This window comes from Tupaia chinensis, unplaced genomic scaffold (genome assembly GCF_000334495.1).
Source record: "Tupaia chinensis unplaced genomic scaffold, TupChi_1.0 Scaffold141293_1, whole genome shotgun sequence".
Lineage (NCBI taxonomy): Eukaryota > Metazoa > Chordata > Mammalia > Scandentia > Tupaiidae > Tupaia > Tupaia belangeri.
Genome location: NW_006201156.1, coordinates 474,851 through 486,024, shown reverse-complemented (window position 1 = coordinate 486,024; position 11,174 = coordinate 474,851). Strand labels below are relative to the sequence as shown.

Here is an 11,174-nt window from a genome sequence, read left to right as displayed (position 1 = left end):
GTTCGGTTCCGTCTGCTTCCAGGGCTCTTTGCCAGAGGCCGTTGCATGACACTTGGGATCGTCATGCTGCCTGGAAACCACAATTCATGTGTGAAGGGGACAGAGGAAGAAAAAGGTACTGAGGCAGCTGTTACGTTGGGGCTGGCAAAACCGGTATCCGTTTAGTGTTGCGGTGTGGCGGACGGCTGTTCCCACAGGTCCCCGGAGGACGGTGCTCAGGAGGGTAGGAGTCTGGCCCAGGAGCCCGTTCAGAGGCAGCTGGAGGCAGAGACAGAAAGCCCTGGCACCCAGCACTGGCCGGGTGCCCCTCAGTGTCTCGTCTATGAAACTGCCCTGGGCTGGCTCTGTGGTCTAGTGGTTAAGGGAGCCAGAGCCCACGTGGCTGACTGCAGTACGAATCCTAGACCCGTGGCTTGAGAAACACTCCGGGTGTGGGTGTGTGCATGCCCAGACAGGATGGGGAAATGGAGAACGGGTCACGGCGCGACTTCCCCCATCGTGGTGCCGTCTCCCTCCCCTCTCCCTCTGTCTCATTCTGGTGGTCGTCCTTTGGCTATGCATACACACACACACATACACAGCAGCAATAAAAACGATGTAAACACAGCAACATTGGAGTTACATATACTTGCCGACTCTATTGTGAAACTCTCATCTTAGGAGGGTGACGTGAGATCAAGAAAACTCTTAGCAGTACAGAGAACGCATCATACATACACGTGACCCGAGTGTGACCCAGGGCTCCACGCACACACGTGACCTCAGTGTGACCCAGGGGTCCATGCACACAAACGTGACCTCAGTGTGACCCAGGGCTCCACGCACACACGTGACCTCAGTGTGACCCAGGGCTCCACGCACACACACATGACCTCAGTGTGATCCAGGGCTCCATGCACACACACGTGACTTCAGTGTGATCCAGGGCTCCATGCACACACATGTGACCTCAGTGTGATCCAGGGCTCCATGCACACACATGTGACCTCAGTGTGATCCAGGACTCCATGCATATAAACGTGGCCTCAGTGTGACCCAGGGCCCCACGTAGCTCAATTGCGTAGTCCTGCCCAGAGAAACCCAGGTGGGCATAGGAACAGGAAGGGAGCCCCATCTTTACTCTCGAAGAACAATGTGTTCAACTCACAGCACTTGACAGCCTCGCTCGGCACCTCGAGACACCCCGTCCCTCTGTACCCCTCTGTTGCTTGGAGGCTGTCACCATACCTCACCCCGCCCTTCCCATCCAGCTTCCCGGTTCTGAATCTCAGTCTGCTTCCTGATTCCCCCCCTCCGGGTGCCCAGGAGCCATGACGACAGACCCCACAATCCTGCGAGGCCAGAGACACACAGCAGCTGTGGTGAGGGAGGCAAAGCTCTTTCTCTGGGGCCTGGACGGCTGGCCTGGGCTGACAGGTGCACAGATGTCATAAGGTCACGCCCCCACTAGCCCGTGGTTTTGGGGTTTCTCCTGTTGTCTGTTGCCAATTTCCCTGTGCATACCCCTCACTTGTGCACCCTCCTCCAGCTCCAGGGCCACTGCAGACTCCCTGCCTCAGCAACCTGGTTTCCTCCTGGGCTCCAGCTTCCCTGTCGTTTTCATTTTTCTATAGGGCACGTGTGTCTGCAGGGTGGGAGCAGCCCCCACGGGGTCAATCACACCACACTCCCTTCTCTCTCCTTTCAGGGTTACGGGCACGCATGCACACGGCTGCTGTGCCTCTCAAGCTCCAGGTCTGGGACTTAAACCGCACAGTCGGCCATGTGGCATCTAGTGGCTTACCCACCAGGCTGTGGGCTGGCCCCCAGACCACCCGTTGACCTTCTTCACACTGCACTTGCCACGTGGCTCCCCTACTGAACGGCCCCAACTTCCCAAGCTCTTGGAGTCCCAGTCCCCTGCTTGGTCACCTCCAGGTGGCCCTCCGTGACTACTTCTCCATTCCGAAGTCTGCACCCAGTCTCCCTTTTGATTTTTGCTCTCACTTGATCATTTCGAGCCTGCGTGTTCTTCCATAAGATGACAAACTCATGTCAGGGACCTCAGAGGCTCATCAGGTACATGTCTTCCTCCGAGCTCATGACATCATGACAAAAAAAAAAAAAGCAAGACCATCCCTACTCCCAAGGCGTTGATGAAAACCTCCAGAAGTCTGCCAAGTGTTTTGTTTTTGTTTGTTTGGGTTTTTTTGCCATAGGGCATGAGTGCTCACTGGAGAGATGCAGTGAGAAGGGATGTGAGAAACCACTCCCCAGAGCGTGAGGTGTGGCCACACTGCAATCTCTTTTCTTCTGATCTCTTCCTAGGATTTTGGCCACACATGCCTATGTGCCCAGCATGATTTTTTTTAAATGTATTTTATGGGACCAGCAGATGGCGTAATGGCGATGTCGTTGGACTCATGTAGTCGACCACAGTTTGAGTCCTAGACATGGTGTCTTAAACTCACGCTGGGCACGTGTGCATGCGTGCCCAAGATCCTGAAAGGAGACTGGAAGACAAGGGATTGCAGTGTGGTCATCCCCCCTGGGGGTGATTTCTCGCTTTCTGTCTCTCTGTCTCTCTCTTTCTGGTGAGCACACGCGCCCTATAGTAAAAACCTCTCCAATTTTTTTTTTTTTATACATTTAATCACTATACATTATGTAGGTTGTAAACTGAATTTACCCAACATGAATACACTTCACACCAGTCTTGTTGAGGATACAAAACACATTATCATCGACAAATAATAATCCATTTCTGTGTTCCACGCGTGTCTTGGATTTCTATTTTCTTCCTTAATTTCTTTCCTTATACACACCCCATTCTCCCACCCTCTTTCCCCATTGTTTCCAGTGTCCATAACCATTTTCAATGCTTCTATGTCCGCTACTCTTTCTGTTTCCATCATAGTGTGGACAGGGAGTATATGTTAAGTGGAGGTATACAATGTCTCTCTTTCATAGCCTGTCTTGCTTTGCCCAGCAGTAAATCTTCCATTTCCATCCACTTTCTATCAAATGCCAGGGTCTTGTTTTTTCCGGCTGAGTAATATTCCATAGAGTGTATGTGCCACACTTTTTCAATCCATTCTTCTGTTTGTGGACATTTGCATTGGTTTGATATCTTAGCAATTGTGAATAATGCTGAAATAAACATAGAGGTGTAAGCACGTTTCCAACTGAGCGTTTTCCTAACCTTGGGTAGATATCCAGGAGTGGAATTGCTCCATCATATGGTAGTTCTGTGTGAAGGTCTTCAAGGTACCTACATATTATTCTCCACAGTGGCTGAACCAGTTTACATTCCTACCAGCAGTGTGAGAGTTCTTCTTTCACCACAACCTCATCAACACTTAGCATTTCTTGTTTTTTGTTGTTGTTGTTGCTGTTTTCATCTTCGCCATTCTGACTGGGGTTGGATAGTATTCTCACTATGGTTTTGATCTGCATCTCCCTTAAGATGAGTGATGTCGAGCATTTTTTTATATGCTTTTTGGCTGTTCATATATCTTCCTTTGAGAGTTGTTTATTCAGCTCATTTTCCCATCTTTTAATTGGGTCAATCTTTTTTTTTTTCAGGTAAGCCACTTGAGTTCCCTGTGTATTTTGGTTATCAGTCCCTTATCTGAAGCATAATTTACAAAAATATTCTCCCATTCTGAAGGTTGTCAGTTCACACTAGTTACTGTGTCTTTTGCTGTGTAGAAACTTCTTAATCTGATGTAATTCTACGTGTCTATTTTGGGGATTACTGCCTATAGTTTGGGCGGAGGGTCTTATTTAAGAAGCTTTTGGGACCAGCAGTTAACGTAATGGCTATGTTGCTGGACTCCCACGTAGTCAACCGCGGTTTGCGTCCCGGACCCGGTGGCTTAAAACTCACGCCGGGCGCGTGTGCGTGCGTGCTCAAGATCCCGAGAGGAGAATGGAGGAGAAGGGATTGTGGCGTGGCCATCCCCCCTGGGGGGTGATTTCTCGCTTTCTGTCTCTCTGTCTCTGTCTGTCTGGCGAGCGCACGCGCCCTATAGCAAAAACCTCTCCAAAAAAAAAAAAAAGCTTTTGCCTACCCTTCTATCTCCCAGAGTCTCTCTTGTGCTCTCCACCAGTAGTTGTAAAGTTTGAGGTCTTAGCTATAGCTCTTTTATCCGCTTTGATTTTTGTTCATAAAATGATTTTGGGATGGTTCCATTCTTTGGGATCTTTAGAAATAATTTGAGTAGAATGGGGTTTACCTCTTCTTTAAAAGTTCTGCATGATTTTCAAGTCACCAGGTCTGGGACTTGTACCATGGAATTGTCCATGTGGGATCCAGCATTTAACCTCCGTGCAACCTTCTGGCCAGGCAGGTTATTTTTAATTTGCTATGGGCACCTGTGCTCACTGGAGAGAGACAGAAACAGATTTGGGATTTGGGGCACACACATGCACGCACCTGGCATGTTTTTCAAGCCACCAGAGCTGGGACTATGACAACATAGTAGGCCATGTAGGACCCAGCTACCTCAACCACATGCCACCAGCTGGCCCTGGTCAAGTCATTTTTAAGAACTTCTGGATAAAGGGCAGAGGAACTCTTTTTAAAATACATATATAGGAACCAGCAGTTGGCATAATGGCCGTGTTGCTGGACTCCCATGTAGTCAGCCGCGGTTCAAGTCCCGGACCCAGTGGCTAAAACTCACACCAGGTGCGTGTGCGTGCATGCCCAAGATCCCGAGAGGAGAATGGAGGAGAAGGGATTGTGGTGTGGCCATCCCCCCCGGGGGGGTGTGATTTCTCGCTTTCAGTCTCTCTGTCTCTTTCTGGCGAGTGCACATGTCCTATAGCAAAAACTTCTCCAAAACCAAACTACGTATATAATGCTGGGTTTGTGGTAGATAATAATATTCATCTGGCTCAAGACTGAACGATGAAGTCTGCCTACCACCTTCGTTCCTCCACCACCAAGTTTCTCCGCCAAGAGCTGAACAATAACCTGGTTTCTTGTTTAGATTTTAATAACTAGTCAATGCATACAGAAGCCACCTCTAATTCGTCCACCTTTCTGCCACCCTAGCCGGTATTTTTATACACAAGCTAACATGCAGTACACTCATTGTTCCGTGTCTTGCTTTTTCTGATTAACAATGTACCCTGGGACCAGCAGATGGTACAGGAGTTGTGTTGCTGGACTCCCACATGGCCAGCTGTGGTTTGAGTCCTGGACCCAGTGGCTTGAAACGCATGCTGGGTACATGAGCGTGCACGCCCAAAATCCCTAGAGGAGACTGGAGGAGAAGGGATTATGGCATGGCCATTCCCCCTGGGTGGTGCCTGCACCCTATAGCAAAAATCTCTCTTAAAAAGAAAAAGTACCTTAAAAATCTTCCCGAGGCAGCCCATCAGGAGCTTCCTCACCCCGTTTTGTGGTTGTGTGGTGCTCCAGTCTATGCATGAACCCTAATTAATGACCGGTCTCTGGTGTGAGAAGGCAAGGGAGTGTCGGTCTCTCAGTGCCATACACAGGCTGCAGCAGACAGCCTTGATGAGACATACCGTCGCCTACACAAGGACGTCTGTGGGACAAAGCCCTGGAAGGACAACTGCTGAACTGAAATGTAAGGTATACATTTCTAGACTGTGCTCGAGAGACTGCGTGGAGGGAAGCTCTGACAGCCTTGATGAGGGTGCCCGTGCTCACGCTCTAGCCAGGCTGAGAGGCGGGAACTTCCGGTTCAGTGGTCTGACCTGTGCTACCCTCCTCAGGGTGTGGCTAAGAGCTCTGTACGGGGAAGGCCACGCGTGTGCTCATGTGGTTTCTGTTTCTCACGGGAACTCTTTCGGGTTCTTGGTCTTTATCTAATCAATATGTCAGAGGAATCAATCCTGTGTTTAAGAGTTGCAGATAATACCCCTTGTTGGTTATCTTTTAACCTTGCTTTTGGGTTACTGCTCAGCAGAACTGTTTATTTTTCTGTAGTCAAAACTTACCAGTCAGGGTCAGTCAGTGGTGTGGTGGTTAAGGCAGTAGGTGGATCCCTCGTGGACGACTGTGCGATGAGCTCCAGACCTGGCAGCCTGAAAAACACTCCAGGCGCATCTGTGTGCATGTCCGAAATCCCAAGAGGAGAATGGAGAAGGAACTACGGCATGGCCATTCCCCCTGGAGGTGATTTCTCACTTCTGCTCTCTTTCTCTCTCCAGAGAGCACATGGACTCTATAGTAAAGGAACAAAACAAAACAAAACAAAACTGGTAAATTTTTTTTCAGTCTTTGCTTCTAAGGCTCCTAGACTTTATGCCTTGCTCAGATAGGGGCAGGACCCACCCTAGCCCAGCACATAAAGCCTTTTTGTCAGTACAACCAGATGGGAGTGACTTACTGATCCCTCGAGGATAATTCCTCTGTAACAGATCTCAACTGCAAGGGACACGCACTGAACTGATGACAACTCAGTATTAAATAACAGGGGCACTGCGGGGCCCTGGGAAGGACTCCTCTGCCCCGGGGGGATGGCCATGCCACAATCCCTTCTCCATTCTCCTCTTGGGATTTTGTGCACATGCGCACATGTGCCTGGTGTGAGTTTAAGTCACTGGGTCTGGGACTCAAACTATGGCCAATATACGGGAGTCCAGCAATGTAACCACTGAATCATCTGCTTGATTCTTGATGTGACCACTTTCCTTCCATTTTCTTTACTTTCAGTTACCCTAAAGGCAATGTCAGCCTAACAGTTCCCCTGATTAAGTCAACTGCTGTAGTTAGCAATTGTTGGAGGCTGCTGGGGCCTGGGGCCTGGGGCCTGGGGCCTGGCCAGCAGGCTTCCTGATTCCTCCAAGGTACCTCTGCTTTCAGCACTCTCAGGGCTGACCCCTGGAAGCCAACCCCAACCTCAGTTCCAAACAGGCAGACAAGGCCCTCCCCACTGCAGCCACACCACACAGAAACCTGGTCAAAAGCAGAGCCGCAGATGGTTTCTGGGTCAGAGTTCTCCGGACTCGGCTTCCTCCGTGAGTGCGCGAAGGGCCCAACACTCGGGCCCCAGCTCGGGTCTGGCAAAGCTGAAAGCACAGGACACGAGGCCCTGGGACCCGGGCAGCTTCCAACCCTGCTGGCTGGTGGCCTGTCACTGGCATGAAGGGCCAGGTCAGCTCGGGATCTGCAATTTCAGTTTCAAAAAAATGCGACAGGCTGAGTACATGTTGGGCAAGTTCCCTGGCATGTGTACACATAAACTCAGTGTGCAAGTATACACGTATCCCCAGAACACACACAGCTTCGTATTTACACACAGAGCTTTGACTTCCATTTATTGGACATTCACGACGTTACGGGCACATGGAAGGGTGGGTACTTTGCACGTGTGATCTCATTTACGCCTCTTACTCTGAGGGCATGTGGACGAGGTGAGTGATGGCCTGGAAGGCCACGTCCCGAGCTGAGGCTGAGCTGCGACTTGGCGAGGGCCATGTGGCTTTAGGTACTTGATCCCGAACTGTCACGCTGTGTGGGCACTGGCCACCGCCAGGTCCCCAGACTCACCTAGCAATGCCCTGATCCTTACCGACACAGATGGGTTGGAAAGGAAGGCTGGAGTCTCCGAATAGCCACTGGTCTTTATTTCAAAGCACCCCCAATCTCATAGCATGGTTTGCAGGAAGCCTCAGGCATCCCTGACCCTTGGCACTTGGGCACCCCACTGGGCACCAGCTGTGTCCTTCCTGAAAGCAGTTCCTGGGCAAGAGAGAGGTTTCTCAGCACCCCATCCTCCTCCTGCGAACATGGCGCTCCGCTGGCTTGTAAGCCACAGGTGGGGAGGGGCTCCAGACAGCGAGGATCTCCTGGTAGGAAGAAGGTGGGACAGGCCCTGGGTGCAGTTCAACCTGGAGCAGGCCGGGCCCTCGGGAGGCTCCAGAGCAGGCCCAGGCTGGGCCCCCACTGGGTAAATTTCCCGTGTTTTACTGACGTCCACCATCGTCACCGGCTGGCTGGAAACGCTGAATGCAGATGGCCCCGCAGGGCACAAGTCTCCGCTCAACTCTGCTGTAAGGCACCACGCTGCGAGAGGGCTTCTTTCACTCTGTCCACAATGGTCGCCACCTCAGCCATGGCCCCCAGACCTGAGAGTGAGATTCTGTTGTGGCCGAGGGCCTGCCAGGCGGCCAGCAGTGCAGCCCCTCCAAGTGTCCCACCCGGAGCCCAGGCCGAGAAGGCCAGGGTGGTCTCTGCCCCGACCGGTCGTGGCGCATCTCTCCCGACATGCCGAGTCAGGCCCTGAGCACTTGTGGTAGCCATCAGTAACAGTGGGGGGCTGGGACCAGCAGACGACATAGCAGTGAGGTCGCTGGACTCCTACATGGCCCACGGTTTGAGTCCCAGACCCAGTAGCTTGAAAATCATGCCAGGCACGTGTACATGCATGCCCAAGAGCCCAAGAGGAGAATGGAGGAGGAGGGATTGCAGTGTGGCCATCCCCCCGGGGGGCGACTTCTCACTTTCTCTCTGTCTCGCTCACTCTAGCAAGCACACATGTACTAAGTAGAAAACCTCTAAGAACCCAGAAAATAGGGGGGGCTGTGTGCCAGGAGCCCTCCCAGCCCATCACGCTTACTACCTCATTTCGTCCTGACAGCCGAGAGCAGGAGTCGGGGTTCCCATTGCCCAGGTGAGAAAGCTGAGCTCAGGGGACGAGTCTGCTGGACGTGACCCCGAGCTGAGCCTCTGCTAAGCCCTGGGCCGTGCCTGCCAAGGTGCCCACCTTGGTCTCCGCACACGAGCACCTTGGACACGCAGGGGATCTCGATGTAGCCGAAGGCCTTGAGCAGGCCCACCTGCTGCGCGGTCACCGGGTGCTCCCACATGGCGGTGTTCATGGCTGGGCAGAAGAGCAGGGGTTTGCTGCAGTCCCAGGCCCGGATGATGCAGGTCTGTGAGAGGCCGGTGGAGAGTTCTGCTGCACTGCCTGCCCCGCCGCTGAGCCCTTCTATCCCACCCCTCTGGCTCTCGGGGCCCAGTCTGGGTGTAGCCCTCAGGGCACCGGGGCTGTCTCCTAGCTGCCCCCACCCCTGGTGTGGCCCCCCCACACTGAGCACACGCCATTGGCCTGGCCGCCTCCAGACAAGCCTTCCCCATGCGGGCTCCCACTTGCCGGGTATAAGCCCCCCAGGCAGCAGGGCCAGGCTGCGTTCACCCGGCAGCTAAGGACCAGACTGCTAGTCAGGCTGACCCTGTCCACCCCACACTCGCTCCACTTCCAGGCCAACTAACGTCTGGCTATGAAAACACCCCACAGGGGACCAGACCCTCCCGCACACTGCAGCATGAGCCCTCGCTGCAGCCCCATAAAGGGGCTGTCCCGTTCCATAGGTGGGGCAGCTGCGGCTCCCAGAGCTGAACGCGGACCTGAGGTCACCCCAGACAGCATCTCCCACTGCACCGCACTGCCTGGCTACCTCCCAGTTTGCAGCCATCCCAAGTCAGACCAGAGCCGCTGAGAAAGACATGGACCCAGCTCACAGTCCTTAGTGTGGGCTTCCACGTCACATCAACCTGAATTCAAATCCTGGCTGTGCTGCCGAGGCAGGGACTTCAAACAAATTCATGGAAAAGTAGAATTACGATATTTTTGAGCAAACCATTTTGAAACCAGTGCAGTCATGTTATATGCATTGCCCATGAACTGAAGCCCCCCAGTCTCAGTGGTGCTGAGAGTGCGGACGAGGTGTTCAGTGCGGGGCCTCAGCTTCCTCCCGTGGGAAGGCTGTGGGGACGGGGGAGAGTGCTCACGAGGCTCTCGGCACAGGGTCTGCCGCCAGGCACTAGCTCCAGGACAGCTGCTGTGGCTGGGACAGGCTCTGGGCTGCAGTGGTCTCAGTGGGGGAGACAGAGCCTGCCCCCCCCATGCTGCCCCCAGCAGTCCTTCCTGGGCCACAGGCCCCTCCTCTGAAGTGGAGCCCCATGAGAAGAGGAGGAAGTCCAGAGAGCAGTGCCGCCAGCAGGCCAGGCCACGCCCACCCCCCATGCCAGCCCTTCTGGGGGACAGGGAAGAAGCAGGTGCATGGCCCTGGGCTCTGGCTGTGTGCGTCACCCCAGATGCCAGCACTGGTTCCCACCAAGTTCTCTCCGTCCGCTTCCTCTTGGCCCCGGGCCACCTGCTGCTTCTGCAGGAGTGTAGAGCACACCTTGGGGGCCCTGACTGTGTGGTGGGGGCTGGGCAGGAGTGCACGGCACCCCAACCAGGCAGGACCCTAACGCCGCTGCCTCACTGGCAGATCTGGCCTCCCCCACCTTGCCTCAGCACTCGGCGTTTCCTGGACAAACCACATCCCTGCGAACCTCCCGGCCACAGGGGCCGCAGAGGAGGGCCTCCAAGCGCGTGGTCACTGCTGCGTGGCCCAGGCTGTGTGCAGCAGCTCGGGGTGAAGGCTGGGGTCCCCACTGGGGGACCAGTTCCCACCAACTGGTGACCCATGGGAGTCACCCCCTCCCCCCGGACTGGATTCCTAGTTAGTGCAGAGGCCAGGAGCACGGTGTCACCCCAGCACGGTGCTGTCACGAGACCTGCATCTGGGCTCAGGGAGGGGTGACGATCTGGGGGAGGCAGGGGCTGAGCCAGGCAAGAGAGCGGCTGTGGAGAGAGGACAGCCACAGAGGACGCTGGCGGTTCTACCTCCACCTCGTAAGAGTTAAGAAGCCTTGGAATACCTGCGCCCGTGGGCCAGCCCTGTGGTCCAGTGGTTAAGGGAGCCGGATGTCACATGGCCTACCATGTGGCTCAAATTCCAGCCATGGAGGCTTGAAAACTATGCTGAACACGTGTGCTGAGCGCCCCAATCCCCAGAGGGTGAAGACACGGAGAAGGCGTGACCACGTCCTTCAGGGGGTGCTTTCTCCCACTCCCTCTAAAAGGAAAGGAACCCCTCTAGGTGAACGGCCTGGGCACTGGTCTTGGGAACACGTCCACTGCCCAGCCAACTCCGGATGGGGGGACCCCGAACCTTCAAGGAGTGGTGGCAGCTTTGAAAAAGAGGGGAAGCAGAGCTCTCAGAAGAAAGAGAGGGAAGAAGGGAGGCAGGGAGAGAGGGAGAGAGGAGAGGAGGGAGAGAGAGAAAGGAAGAGGTCTCAGAGAGGCAGGGCGAGAAGAAAGGAGAGAAAGAGGGAGGGAGGGAAGCAAGTGGTCTCAGAGGTACCCAGCCCAGCTGAACCG

General features: G+C 54.1%; 1 protein-coding gene across 7 annotated transcripts in view; it reads right to left on the bottom strand.

Annotated features, from left to right (window-relative positions):
• Positions 1-7,251: 7,251 nt before the first annotated feature.
• The window catches only part of PPCDC (phosphopantothenoylcysteine decarboxylase), a 19,921-nt gene continuing 15,998 nt past the window's right edge, over positions 7,252-11,174 (bottom strand). For 2 of the 7 annotated variants that reach the window (XM_006163039.2, XM_006163038.1), the window contains exons 5-6: positions 8,727-8,895; positions 7,252-8,088 (exon numbers count right to left, since the gene is read on the bottom strand). In XM_006163039.2, coding sequence (XP_006163101.1) covers positions 8,003-8,088; positions 8,727-8,895 — 255 coding nt within the window. In that variant the 3' untranslated portion in view covers positions 7,252-8,002. Of the gene's footprint in view, positions 8,089-8,726; positions 8,896-11,174 lie in introns of those variants that run through there. The other 5 variants (XM_027766155.1, XM_027766156.1, XM_027766154.1 and 2 more) reach the window with 4 other exon arrangements.